The sequence below is a fragment of the Corvus brachyrhynchos genome, unplaced genomic scaffold, assembly GCF_000691975.1.
Source record: "Corvus brachyrhynchos isolate BGI_N302 unplaced genomic scaffold, ASM69197v1 scaffold155, whole genome shotgun sequence".
In the NCBI taxonomy this organism is placed as follows: domain Eukaryota; kingdom Metazoa; phylum Chordata; class Aves; order Passeriformes; family Corvidae; genus Corvus; species Corvus brachyrhynchos.
In genome coordinates this window covers 511,480-526,478 of record NW_008238434.1, presented here as the reverse complement: position 1 = coordinate 526,478, position 14,999 = coordinate 511,480, and the positions used below count along the sequence as shown (strand labels likewise).

The 14,999-nt window shown below is 40.6% G+C and overlaps 1 protein-coding gene across 1 annotated transcript in view; it reads right to left on the bottom strand.

Moving 5' to 3' along the window:
• RGL1 (ral guanine nucleotide dissociation stimulator like 1) overlaps positions 1-14,999 on the bottom strand; it is a 53,895-nt gene that overhangs the window by 26,176 nt on the left and 12,720 nt on the right. Inside the window, exons 2-3 of the mRNA XM_017736479.1 lie at positions 8,368-8,576; positions 3,039-3,116 (exon numbers count right to left, since the gene is read on the bottom strand). Coding sequence (XP_017591968.1) covers positions 3,039-3,116; positions 8,368-8,576 — 287 coding nt within the window. The remainder of the gene's footprint in view (positions 1-3,038; positions 3,117-8,367; positions 8,577-14,999) is intronic.

Genomic DNA, 14,999 nt, shown 5'->3' with positions numbered 1-14,999 from the left:
GGGCGGCAGGGACAAACACAAATCCCCGGGTGGCAGACGCAATGTATCCAAGCGGGGAACCCCCCGGAGGTCTGGTCAGGCAGGGTGAGCAGGGCTACAACACAGCGAAGGCTCGAAGCAGCGGCAGGGCAGGGCAGCCACAGCCCGGCCTCCAGCAGGGCAAGGAAGGCAGGCCGGGGATCCTGGGGTCTTTCTCCGCAGAAAGAAAAAACGGCCGAAAGAACAAGCAGCTTCTCTCTCTCCGAACACCGGGACCTACTGCCCACACACCCAGGTGAAACAAAAAGAGCAGCCAGGTCCTTTGTTTTTCTTAAGTACTTGGCCATTTGTTCCCCTAGCAACATGTATAGGGGGAAAATTCCTTTAACAGAAAAAAAAAAAAACCTAGGACTAAACTAAAACCCCAACACCACCCCAGCAGCCCAAAATATGATAGGAATGATGTTCAAGTGAAGAGGAGAAAATCCCCTTGGCGGAAGGGGTCCTAGGAAGGCATGTTTCTAAACACAGCTGAAGGGATCTTGGGTCAGTAACAACTACACATCATTGCAGCAGTCTGGAATCACTGCAAGATCTGGGAACAGAAGGGCAGGTTTAAAGCTCCCACAAGCCCCTCTAACAAGGCTGCACCACAAATGTGCTCAAGCCCTTGTTTCAGATCTGCAGGTTCTGAGTTACATAAACACTGTGTGGAATATTCACATAATTTTGCCAAAAATTTAGATAATTTACATCAGACATTCTCCTCAAAATACATCAGAGCTCTATATTACGAGTGCAAAACGGACAGAGAATTTCGACATAGAAAGCAGTAACCTGTGGGCTTACAGTGCACCACACAGGACAATGTTCCTTCCACACATATCCTCAGTTTTTGCTACCCCTCCCTCTTTCAGGCTCTGTGAGGTACTTAAGGAGTCATAAACTCTCCTTCTGCAGTTGTTCTTAACTTTTTTTTGTGTCAAACCAGTGGAAATGCTTTAAATTGCATCCCCACTTCTAATGGCCCAACTGGCTTTTTAAAGCCTCTGAGCTGTCACAACAGGAGTCTGATGAATGCAGAAGGTCTCTGGCCACAGACCACAGGCTTCCCCATGAGATATTTTTTCCTTTGAGAAATACAGAGTTAATTGCAAGAAATAACAAGGCTCTACTGCTTCTTCCTCCTATTTCTCCAAGTCATATAAAACCAAGAGCACAATTACATTATGTTTCTGTTCTATGAGAAAAGAGGGCAAATGCAATTATATTGGAATTATCCCAGACAAGAAAACACCTGAACTACCAGAAGTACATGTTTCACAACAGGACTAAAAAGCCAAACACTTTCCAGATACCATTAATCATTTCTCAGAGACAAGTAGCCAGAGCAACTGAGAGCAATGGAAATTTTTAACGAAGGAAAGTGAATTCATATTTATATGGGATCTGTTAAAACATGTATACCTGACGAATAACTTTGATGACAACTTCATTGTTGAGCTTTTTATAGACGTGGATTTGAGTAAAGATACCAAATTTACACATAAAACGTATCTTATGAAGGCCAAAGGATTAAAATCAGCTGTTCTGAACTAAATTAATGAAAAATCTCTCAGAAAACTCATCCGAAGTTGAGCTAGCACAGGAATAGGACCACAGGCTCCATCCATTTGTCCATCCCTGGCTGTGCAAAGGTGTTATGTGCCAAGAGGGAAGAAAGCATTGATGCAGCAGGAAGCAACTGACAAGGCTGGTAAACTGTATGTATGTCAGTAGGAAAATAATTCCACTAAAAACAAACAAACCGACCAACCAACCAACCAACACACTCTCCTACTAAATGTTATTTTATTCGCTTGCACACTCACCTGCAGGTATAACTAAAAATTGATGCATTTCGCCCAAAGCCCAAGTGACATAAGTAACATCAAGATTACTTTTCCCCCTTTTCTCTTCATCTCATCATCAATGTCCTCTGGGTCCGTGAAAAGGCCGTTGGGGGATTAATCCCACCATGGTTTATACTGGTGAAATTAATTCCTCACCCCCAGCATAAATCCTTCAGCTATTCTGCAGGAAGGGTACAGCTTTAGCTCATATTTTATGACTGAGATAGGGGGAGGTCAAATGGTTTGCCCAAAGTTGGAAGAGACCCTAGAGCTCAGTCTGCATGGAAGTGTGGGAACCACTAACTGTTTGTTGTTGCTTCTATCCATGACAGAATGCTGCCTCCTTGGTGCCTGTGACCAAATTTTAACTATCAGCTGTTCTTTGAGGAGTTCTCATAGCAAAATGAGAGCAAAATATTTTACCAGCCAGGAAAGACTGAGAATTGAGCTCTTATGTCAAATCCCGTGGGGCAAGAGGAACAGAAAACCAGTAATGCTGACAAGAATCAAGCATCTTCATTCTGTAATTAAATATAACCACGCATGCCATAGTGCATGCAAACTACAGATGTCAAAGTACAAATGCTGATGACCTAAGGCACCTTTTACACCCAATGTCTAAAGATAAAACCCTAGGAGGATAGCCAAACCACCTTTTTCTCATTTAAACTGCAGTTCAAAACAGCTTTGCTATTTCTTTTGTAAATGAGGATGACCTCAGAATTAAAATTTCAGTCTAAAAGCAGCACTGTAAATCACAGGGCACTAATGGAAAAGATCCATGCACACACACATTGCCTGAGTCACCCTGAGCTTTGCTCTGCAGGCACTGCTGTAATGACAATAAAATCACTCCTAAGCAATAACCACTTACTGCCACAGATAAGGCAGAGGAAACAAACACACCTTGTTTGCTTAATCAACAAAATGTTGGCCTAGATGTGTTCATCTCATGTTTAATTCCAAAACAATTTCCCTGCAAAAGATGTCTGTATTGTACTATTGGATATGTTACAAGACAATCAGTATTTGGCCTTTGCACGAGCTTGTTTAAGCATGCCAACAGCGCTGTGAATTTTCAATAGAAACAACAGCTCTGCTGCCCACATCCTCCTCCAAGACCAAATCCTGCCTGGGGCTTGCTCCACAGTGCAAATCCATACTTACACCCTGAGTACCATCTCAGATTCCAAGGAATTCAGGTTTGCCACTTCTCCATCGCTTGAGGTCTCCAGGTTTCCAAACCTGAAAAAGGAGATGGATGTTTAGAAGAAACTCTAGTGAATAAAAGCAAAATCCCAAATAGCATCATTCATATACCATAAACAACTACAAAGCGCTTCCAGCTCAAACTACAAGGAATCCTAACATGTGGGCAGAATTAAGGAGTTTGAAGATTATTTCATTTAGGAGGGAAAAAATCCTAAAGAAACAGCCAGTATCTTCCAACCTAATTTGTTAATTTATATGAAGCAGCCTGCACACAGGCAGAATCAACCAAAACAGTGTCTTTGCCCTCTGTTCTCTCTGCCTGTTTTCACTCCATCCTTTCCCAGGGCAACATTCCAGTGCACAGCAAGACTGTAACACAACCACCTTCTCCCAGTACGGCTTCCGTGTCTCTAGCGCCTGCCATTCATAACAGCTCCAAGTGTTGCTTCAATGTTTCCCAGGTGGCAAGTGCTCACTTTGTGCCCAAACTTCTTATGTGAGTGGGAAAAGCCCACGATGCTGTAAAAACACCATTGGGAAAGAGGGAACCATAGGCACAACTCCAACAGTGCCAAAGGGAAAACCTCTTACCTACAAGGCACAACCCTGTGCCTTGCAGGCACAATCATGCACTTCATTTTCAGTGGGAGTGCCCATTGTTTCAGATACACAGCTTCATAATTATCCATTAAGAATTCCATGGCTCCTTAAAGGCAGGTTTAATGAAGGTGGATGATTACTCACTGTCCAGAATAAGACAAGCTGATTTTATCCATTTAGGTTTATACACCTGCAATTAATCTGAAGAGTTAAAACAAGTGCATCCTTAAGTGCTTGTGCTACAACAACCTGGTAACATCAGACAGAGAGAACACAGTGAGCCGCTTCTGCCCCGAAAGTTTGTGTCAGAACTGTCACAAACTCATCCAAAAAGGTTTCAATGGATTGAAGTGGTGATAGTTTTATGCTCCTCTCAAGCATTGGTCTAAGGCTTCATATAGAAGAATCACAGATATGTTGTTAAAGGGAGAGGATTTCACTCTCCACTGCCATCTACTCTGTAAGATGCCTAAAACACATCTTAGCCAGTAGACAAAAGGCACTTTCTCCCTGCTGGGGGAATTTTTTAAAATAAAAATTAAATTTTTATATTCAGTTTTTAAAACTTGCCATTAATTCTTTGAGAAAAAATTATTGAGATGAGTCCCAATGTCATTGTCCTACTATTGCATGAAATATTAAATATGTCTTTGCAGAACATTAGGCACTTGTGTTTAAATCCCACTAGAGACACAAGCTGAGTTTTACAGGAGAAATCTGTAAGACGGCAATAAAGAGTAGACAGTTTTCCGTGCAAAGCTGGAGAAGGATATAAAGCTTCCTTATGTTGCCAGATGCAAATCTCTGCCTCTCATCTCTCCATGAACAACAGGTCATTAAATACGGGTTAGGAGGAGTTAATGACACAACCGATATAAAGAACAGCCTTTCTGCAGGCTTCCAGCACAAAGAGCCTTTCACTGCCCAGCCTGTAGGAATGCTTTGCATACAAAAAGAGACACAAGCAACAAAAGGATCCTGTAGCCCACAGAACTTTTCAGCTTGGCGTTTGGGAAGTTACAGACTGCACTCAAAGGGACTGACTAAGCAAATGAGAGCAGAATGTAATGGGTAATACTGAATGTTTAAATACTGGAAAACAGAGTGGAGAATGCACCCCTGCATCTCTGTTAAGAAGAGGGAGGAAAATACTCTGAATAACTCAGAAAGAATAAGGAAAGGTGATCTCTGCAACAGCCCCAAACAAAGACCTAAATAAGCTTGTAAGCATCAAAACAAGCAATTTGGAAGCCCAGATCCTCAGGAAAAATAAGGTGGCTTGAATCCTACACACATGGAGTCATGGAAGTGACATGGAGTGACAACTCACTTCTTGAGTTGAGTAGACAAGCTACCTGATATAAAGGAAGAAGAGAAGAAATAATAGATGCTACAGGAACAGCAGTGAGTCAAACACCACAAAGCTGCTGTCCCAAAACGTGTGGCTCTGCTACTGCAGGACCTATTCCTTCGATGCTCCCCCTCCACCTCCCCTGTCCTCTCCATTCACCCTTCAGCAAAAGGAACGAGTGGGAAACATGAAACTAACTTGTTCTTTGCTGTCATTACCCAGCTCCAGCTCTCCCACAAACAGTCTCAATTCCCTCCTCTGTAAACTGCTCCAGACAGGGACTGGTTGCTACTTTATCTGTGCCTGCGCCAAGCACAGCATGGCTCCACTTCTGAGGAACACAGTTATCAGGGCAAAATACAAAATGGAGGAGAGGAATTTGGCCTCCTTTTACCCTCATCTGGATAGCTAACCAACTCTGGCTTCCATCACACCTTGGAATATCCCCCTGGGAATACCAAAGGCACCACACTCTATCCCCACACCCAGGGGCAGGAGGAGCCACTCTTCTTCCCTCCAGGAACTTCCATGGAGGGCTTCCACATCAAAATGCCAACAGGATCTTTTTCTTTTAGCTCTCCCTGCCCACTTGTACCAAATAGTGTTAAAAGCAGATTTCCAAAGCTGTCTGCTGCGCTTAGATGCTGAACTCCCATGAATGCTAAAGGGATGTGGATGTTCAATTACTCCTGAATACCTTTGGAAACACAAGTCGTCCCATTCACTTCTCAACGTCCCAGCCTATGTTCAAGATTTTGTCTAGTGACTTCTAATCTATCTTAAAAAAAAACTCAATAGGCTGAATCTGGGTAAAAAAATTAATAGGGCTCTGGTCTCAAATTTAATCAAAAGCAAAAGGGTAATGTGAAATCCTGGAGGGAAGAAAATAAAAAAATGCAACAACCAGATTTCTGAAACTGTTTCTAAACCCAAAGTTTCTCTTAAGCACAGCATCAGCTTTTTTATTTGTTTCCCTGACTCAGGGAAGAGCACCTCACCTGCTTTTGGACACCGTAAATGCTTCCTGCCCCAAATTCAGTCAGTACTGCGCTGCTTGGACATGATACTCTGCAGACAGCATCAAGTGAGCAACAGGTATCCCCACACACTTAGGGTACAGGATATGTACATTTCCCATGACATTTTCCCAAGAGTCCCAGGACTTTTTGTGTAAGCTGGGTTTGTGTAAGTCTAACACATTAATCAGACAATTCTGCAGCACTGTATCCACAGCAAATCCAGCATAAACTGAATGCACTGGGTTTGAGGGTGATCCAGGTTCCACAAATACACTGCGGAGAAAGTTTTCCAGTGAGTATGTACCTACAAAATGTAATACCCTGCAAATGGGAGATGTGGGTGCTATTCCCTCCTCTCTCCCAAGGAGCTGCTCACCTGTGAAAAGCTGGAGGGGCCTGTTTTGATCTGGTCACATCACTGTTCTCCCTTGGACCAAACAACAAGAGCTTAGCACTGCTACTCCTAATTGTTCCCTTACTTCACAACCCTGAATAAGAGACAGGGCTCAAGCTCTTCAGATGAAATTAAAACTGACAACAAATGCCAAAACTGTGCTGCCTTTTTAAAAAAAAAAAAAAAAAAAAAAAAAAAAAGAGATTGCCTTTTTCATTATTACTTCACTGGCACACAAAACAAAACACGAATTATGCACTGACACCCACTTTAGTCTCTGTACCCTGATTATTAACAAGTATCACTAAAAACAAAGTTGCAAAAATGTAGATGCTTGGCTACTTATTCTCAACTAATCTAGAGATGAAAACCAAGCTGGTTAAAATCAATTACAATCCATCTTTTTTTCAATTCTTTTCTTTATAACATCTGCTTTTCTTCACAAGTCCATATTCCTCAGCTACATGTATATTATTCCAACTTTTATATCTTAAGTTTCATCTATATTTTCTCCCAAGCCATAAAACTTGCGAGTATCCATGATATACAAAAAGCCAAGAGAAAAAAACAGGGATTCTTAAGCACTACACTCCTAAGATTTGTGAGAGGGGAAGGAAGTGGTAACCTCCTAGGATTTCCTGTGGATCCTGTTGTGTATTATAAAAGGCTGGGGATGATGCTGACAAGGTCAGGCAGCCCGCTCCTCTGAAGGGGGCGTTTTATGTTGCTCTGAGAGGTACACAAGCCAGCAAGATCAAAACTGGGCTCAGGAAAGAGAGTTCTGTTCTATGGAGACAGTTCTCCTGGGCTTTCCTGCCCTCTCCTGACATTTTCACCTCTTTAAATCAGCGTGAGAGGAGGCGGGCAGGGTCAACTTCCTTAGAGCTTTAATGTTTTTATATTCTTGTATGTATCCACTGTCAATTTTTATTATTCCTCACATTCTGAACCAGAATTGGGATGGACTGAGAGATAAAGTAGAGAGCAGTCAATGTAACTGTAACTAAGTCAACTCTCCAGGATGGCTGCTCTTTTCTCAGCTGATTGCTTACCTGACTGTCAGGTTATTATTGTTGTTATCTTTTCTAATTGAGCCAGATGGCATTCCTACAAAGCAGACAAGATTGTCCTTTTCAGATAGAAAAGAAAAGCACAGATAATTTATCCATGCCTTGTTCCTTATCTACCTAGTTGGAGAGCAAAAATTAAACCCTAGGAGTTCTTATGCCACTTCTCTGTTCTAATTACTTCATGCCAGAGCAACCATTTCTGCAAATCACGGATTTTGAAAGTGCAACAAATATGACACTCCCAAAATAAGGACCCAGTCATGTCTCAGTTAGAATTTAGGGTGAGAAACTAATGCTGTGTGTTCCAAGCATTTATGCAGACATAGCAGCCATGATTTAACAGTCTGACCATAAAAGCTATTCTTATAACATTTAGCAGTTCCTGGGCTGTCTGCAAAAATTTATGGCTGCATATTCACGTGACGTAATAGAATTTGCTCTCCCATTCTTTCTTGTGTTTGTACAATCCCTGTTCCGAATCAGCAGCCCCCAAACAGAAGAACAATGTCTGAAAATATCGGTATCCAGCAAAACTTTGGAATCTATTCTAGGTATGACTTTGCAGCCCATGCATTCTGTTGGGTTTTTTGAGGGAAACTTGTATTAATTTTGCTGTGTTGGTCCAGCTGGGTTCTTTAGCAGCCAGACATGGAACAATTTCCTTACCTATGCTTTATGAGAGTTGGGATGTGAGCAGCAATGCATTTATAGACTGGATGTTTATGCTGAAATTCTGGATTTTGCAGTATTCTTGACAACAGGCTATTAAATCCATGCCCACTAAAAGCAAGGGAAGAAGTTCCTGACGACTTTCCCCTGTTCCCCTGTTGTGCACAGCGGTGGCTCTTACCTGTCCAGGAGAAGTTCCAGCACTGCCCTGGGAGAAGCAAAGGCCCTGTATGTTGCAAGGAAGATGCTGATGTAGGAAAAATCTGCATCTCCAAAAGCTGTGAGAAGGTTCTCCACCAGTTTCTCCAAAGTTCCAGCTTTTATAGCCCTGATCTTGGATGTTTCATACTGTCTGACAGTGTGCTCTGGGGGTAACTGGTCTCCTTCACCCTACAAAAGGAAACAAAAGCAAAGTGCAAAAGTCAGGCAGGAAACAGATCCCTGGCACAGATTCCAATGGATTAAATCCTATCTTTTCATGCGAATTGGCCATCACCAGTTACTAAATGATTTTGTCAATATTTGCTGCTCTCCAAGCACCAAATGCTGTATCAAATAATGGATTTTTTAAGCAACTCTATTTTAAAACATTTCTCTGACATGATCAAAAAATATTTTACAGTATGACCACTATCAAGTTAAGTCGTGATTCCACCATATATTATTAACTGAAAGACAATCCATTATCCCACAAAGAGTAATATTACTGAAGGGAACAAAAGTGCTAATTCAGTGTTTCATTTAACTTCTGAATAAACATGAAAACTGACCATAACTTAAGTACTGGCACCTGTGATTCCCTTGCTGAAAATACCAACTTTGCAGTGTCACACAGGACCCAAGGTCAGAACACATTTGGTGCAAAAACATTTCAAAATACTTTTGCAAGGAGGGTGTCAAACTCATCTTGCAAACAAGGCATTCTAACACTTCAATTTTCTCTTACAGTTTCCACTTGGCACAATATTTGTCCATAAATCTAGGGTTTGGGATTGTGTATGGGTATGTTTTTTAAACAGCATTTGTTTTAAATGCTTACAGCCTGCCTTGAGTCTGAAAGAACATTTCCTTAAATTCTGCCATTATTTAGAGGATAGTTTAGAAAAGTATTTTTTTGACTCGTTTAAATCCTATTTTGTAAAGTATGTGAGATAAAAAGCTTTAAAACTGGGATTATAAATAAAAAATGTCCAATATTTACACAAACACCTTGATACTGAGGGCATGAAGACAGCATGTTAATGATAGTCACTACCAACCCTGGCTCGGGATACTGACAAAACGCAAAGGAAAAAATAATCTATTAATAAGATAATTAAGAATTAATCCCACTCTCTTCCTATTTACATCACTACACTCCACTGCTTTGGAATTGTTTCTAATAGACATCCCTTTTGGTTTTAAACAATATAGATGTCTTTAGTATCATTCTAAGGTTCTGTCTCTAATATTATTACAAAGCTCTGCTATCTCATTTCCCATCTTAATGAGATCCAACGAACCCTTATTGTGACATTAAAACACAACCTACTGCCTGTATTTAAAAAAAACCAACCAAAACAGATTAGACAGGGAAAAAAATTGCTACATTTTGTTCCATGGATCTTACGTCTTTTTTAAAGGCATATAACTTGTCATATATCTGACTTAAAGGTGCATCTGGAAATATATATGAATTATAAAAATGAACTAAAAGTGTATCTGGAATTATGTATGACACTGTCATTACAAAAACATTAACAGGATATGTTGTCACCACTATGTAACTCTCTTACACTCAAATATTCCTTAAGCAAAACGTGGTTCACCAAAAAAAAAAAAAAAATTTACAATTTTCTTGCTAATTCTTCATCTAACAATTAAAATACCCTTTTAAAAATAACTAGTTACACAATACAACCACTTTCTGACAGGGACGAAAATCTGCACCACTGTATTTAACTCTTTATTTTCAATCCAGCAGATTGACCCGCTCACAATGTAATGGTTTATGGACAGACACATTTACTCAGGGCACATAAAACCCTCTCATTCTCTCAGGTGAGTATATTCAAAACAAGGGCAGAATTTGCTTCCAAGACCGATACACGCACAAAATTTTCCATTAATTGCAACACTACAACTTCCCCAAGACATCATGTTGGGAGAATGTTAAAAAGAAACAAAACCCAAAAAAAAATCCCACCAAAGCAAAAACAAAACCAACCTCAAACTCTGAAAAATCAAAAACTTTGTCAGCAAAACATCAAACTGTTAGAAACCATTGTGAGACTTCTGGGATTGCTTGTATTTGTATTATTTTAGTAATTCTGCCTGTAAGTTTAAAAGGAAAAGGGACTTGGCAGACGAGCTCAATAACAGGCTTTGAGAATAAGACCTTGTGGGCTGAGTTTCACGCTAACAGGAAACTGCTCAGTCTGGATTTAATCAAGAGGCCATCTCTTCGCTGACACAACCAGGCTACCCAAAGGCAAAGGAGTTTTCATGTTTGCTTTAGTGCCCTCTGCTCAGAGGAACACTCTACTCACTGCCATGAAAAGATGCTCCTAAAGCTCTTTGCAATTTTTGACAGGAGTGCATGGTGACCACTGTTAGTGGTACCAATAAATGACACCAGTTTTGCACTGTTTTGTGCATCCAAAGAACTAAAAAAGCTCTCCAGCTCCTGTTTGTCTCCTTCAGCACCGTGTCCAGTGGTCTAACAGAGACCTCAACATCTCAGGGCTTCAGTAACATTTTCTTGGTCCTCTAAAACAAACAGATATGACATTTTAGAGTCTAATTTATGTATTTTAAAATCTCACTTTGATTTTTCAGGCAACAGATTATAGCCTTGATAATCTGCAAGTGTAAGTGATGCGCAAGTAGCTTCCTACAAGACGGACAGCATCTTTTAAAAGCAAATGTAGAAAGAGTAAATGGAGGTATCCTTGCAAATCCTTATTTTCTGAGGTTGTGTGCACACTGATGTAGTGTAATTCCAACATCTTTACTAACCCTTGGCAACGCTGTACCTTCTGAGGGGCCCACTCTCTTTAATGTGATCATCTTACAGCTCTACAGCGCAAAACATTACCTACGTACACACTTCTTGCTGAAACAGGAGAGCTCCATGCAGACCAAAACACATACAGGCTGGGAAACTTCCTCCAAACACTACCTGTTTAAGCTTCAGTGGGAATATAAATTAACTATAAATGCCACCATTGCCTAAATTAATGCTACAGCCTAGCAAGAGGGATTAGAGACTCAAGAAAAAAAGGAGAGTTAAAACTCTGATCAGTACAAAACGAGGATGCTACCCAAAGATATACAGAACTATAGTAATTATCTCAGAAATATCACTGAAAACAATTGCTTTCACCCAAAAAACCCCACTGCTCTGCAGGTTTTTCCCAATGCAAATATTATCTGTTGAGATTCTGGAAGTGAGAATCATGGAATAAAATCGATCTAATTGTTTTTCATTACACAGACTGGAAAAAAATACTAAAACAACTAGGATGAACAATAAGAAAAGGAGATATCAAATACTCTTCCGGCTCAGTCATTTGAAACATTACCACTCCACTAAAGATTTGTTTTATTCAGAAATTCTGCTGTTATTTTCAGAGCATCTAACTAACACTTTAAATGCAATTTTGACAGATTTTTAAACGCTTTTCACTTTCCTTGAAACTTACAGCTTTTCCAGATAGAGTTTTCCATTCTTCTTTTAAATTAACTTACTGGACAGGCACCCTATGCTGGAATAAAAGTGCCTGAAGTGCAGTAACGTCTATGTTAAATGAAAATAAAGCAGTCTAATCAAGATTGTCACTGTTTGTCTAAATATGAGTCTGGTTTAACCTTCTGAAAGTAGAAATAAGATGCTCTTTGTGATTTTAACCTTATTTTTTTCCCATTGCTTATACACAGGTTTCTCCAATACATAATTTTTATATCTACACTCATCCTTGGGGGAATTTAAAAAAAAGGAAAAAAAAAATCAAATCATGGAATGATTGAACTTGAAAAGCTCCAGAAATATAAGCATCCATAATGTCACTCTAAGAGAAGAAAAACCTAAAATAGCCTTCATTTAACACGCAGACACACATCACTAAAAAACCAGCAAGACACATGAAACAGAAGTTGTTTAGTTATCTTAGTCAAGTATTTTGGTAAAGAACAACTGCAAAGACATTAACAACTTTTTTGACAAAGCGTTTCCTTCCAACAAAGACCTTGATGGAGTTTCTAACTGAGTGGAAGGAAGCGGGATTGTGCCGTGGGTGCAGGACAGACAGACCCACAGCAGCTGACATTCATCTGCACCGACTCCCAACTCCACCACATGACCGTTGAACAAAAAAACCCTCTGAGAAGTGGCGATTTTGCCCAAACAATGTCACATAGCAGTGCCTCGGCTAATCTTATCAAATGGAGTCACAAGTATTTCAAGTGCTTTTTGGGCCAGGCCGTTCCCATCCCCACTGCCTCCTGCCCTCAGTTCTGTGGGCCCGGCGGAGTTAGAGCCCTGCAGATCCCTGTGCCCAGTTGCCAGCATTGAAAACAGCCTGCATGGGAGAAAACTGTGAATTTGGAGCAGAATTTCCAGCCTAGGAAAGCGTGACTGGCAGTGCAGGGCTTGGGTGGCCAGCGGTGGACGTCCTGCAGACAAAGACAGCTGCTTTTATCCTACAGCGCACTTGGAAATGAAATGAAATGAAATAAAATTACACCAGGGCTCTCCACAGAACTCTCTCCACTTCACTAACTCCCATTTTCTCATTTTGGATACTGTTTAAAAAAAACAAACAACAACAAAAACCAAAAACAACAAAAAACCCCACCAAACCCAAAAAACCACACAAAACCGTAACTCTGCATGCTGACTGCACCAAACTCAGAAGCCAAAATAAGTTTATGAGCTCTTTCCTAAGATCCGAAAAGGAGTGTTCCTGAATTTCCAAAGCTCCGCCCTTTTCCTTTCCTGTCACATACCCATTCTTGGCAGCGATCCAGAGTTTCCAGGACCAATTAATTCTATGATCATGACACAAAAGGCATTCTCGTTTTCTCCTCAAAGCTCACAGCCTGGTTGGTATCTTTCTGAAGCGCTGGCAAACAGTCACAAAAGCTGTGGGGCAGATTTAGAGGGAAAAAGAGAAAAGGAAAAAAGCCTCTTACACAAATGCTGCTGCTCAGTTAGAACCCTTTCACTCGGGCAACTTGCAGCTACTTAAAGCCACTCTGGGGAAAATAAGAAACAAGAGGCATTCCATGGTGCTGAGCTGTGCATTCTCACACCTTCTGAAGTGATGCAAATTTACACTCATTTGGATATCGGTGAATTTTGTGGGACCAGCTCTAAATGAATCACAGCAAAAGTAAAGAGACCTAATTTACACATCACCTCCCTGCATGCATCTAAAGAAGTTTTAGCAAGTGCATTACTAAACTGGATCTTCAAAGAGGTCTAGGTTAAAATGGCATTGTGCGGCTCTTACAAATGGTGGAGGTAACCAGCCATGGGAACATAGAAATTCCTGCTCTGAATTTATCCACTCAGAAGCATCTGTGCAGCAAAGGAATATTATTCAGTGAGAATCAACTCATCCGAGAGGTTCACTGTGCAGCATACAATGTTTTTAAAGAAAAAAAAAAAATCACCTGAACAGCTCCGAATCTCCATCTCTACCTTGTACAATTTATGCACTTACCTTCTTGTCACTTCCTACCTACGAAAAGTTCCCTCTCATCCTGCCTCTCACCTCTCTTGCTAGAAGGACTTTTAACAAAACCAATACAAGGCCTCTCACCCTCTTCTCTTGTCTAACTTGGTGTCATCATTGAGTTAACTGAACCTGAAACATCAGATAACCCATGTTTCTTTTTTGTTGTATTTCACAGATCTGCAGTTCATCACAACCCTGTTCACTTTTAGGCATGCCAGGGATGTATTAATTTTGTAACTCATATTATGAAATACTCCTTGTGGTGGTTTTGATTGGACACTGAAGCTTAGCAAGTTCCTAATTTAAAACTGAAAAGCAAGAAAAAGAAACCAGTAAGTCAGGTAAGACTCTTAGTCATGTGCATATTACATTGTTGGAGGACTATCTGTCATCAAATGACATTTACTAGAAACACTCTTATAATCCAGTAAATAAATGTGTCCCGTACTAAGTATCTTCCCAAAGCTCTCCTGTATTAGAGGAAAATTATCTGTAAAACTCAGTATCTTCCTCTCTTCAGTGCCCAGAAACACCAAAATGTCCAACCTCCAAACCAAGCAGTAAATAAATACTCAAAATAATGAACAGCTAAGTGAGCAGAACACCAGGATGAAGGCAAGAAAATGGGCTTTAGTGCCCATTTTGGCAGTACAATCAGCTCATTTTCGAAAATATTTTGACTTCTGGAGCCAAAGGAAGTGTTACACAGTGTCTCCGTGAAAGAAGAGCTCTACAAAGTCTGCTGGAACTTGCATAAAGCAGGCAGTGATTAATTGTGAAAACTACTAACAGCCTTTTCCAGGTATGAATTACAGAGGGTCCCTAAGGAGGTAAAGGCAGCTGGTGCAGCTCCCCTGTGCCCCAGAAATAGTAATTACTGCTTCTGCTCACAGCCTTTATCTTAACTCCTCTTCCTCCTTCCCCACACTCTCACAGCTTCTAGTCAGCCCTGGAAATCTGGAGGTGCCAAAGCACCCAGGAACCATTACTGGGAACCATAAGGGAGAAAAGAAGAGGTGCTGAGCAGAGAAAACAAGTATAAAAGGTGGCAGACAGCTCAAACATTTTACTTCAGTCTGAAACAGCTTCTAGT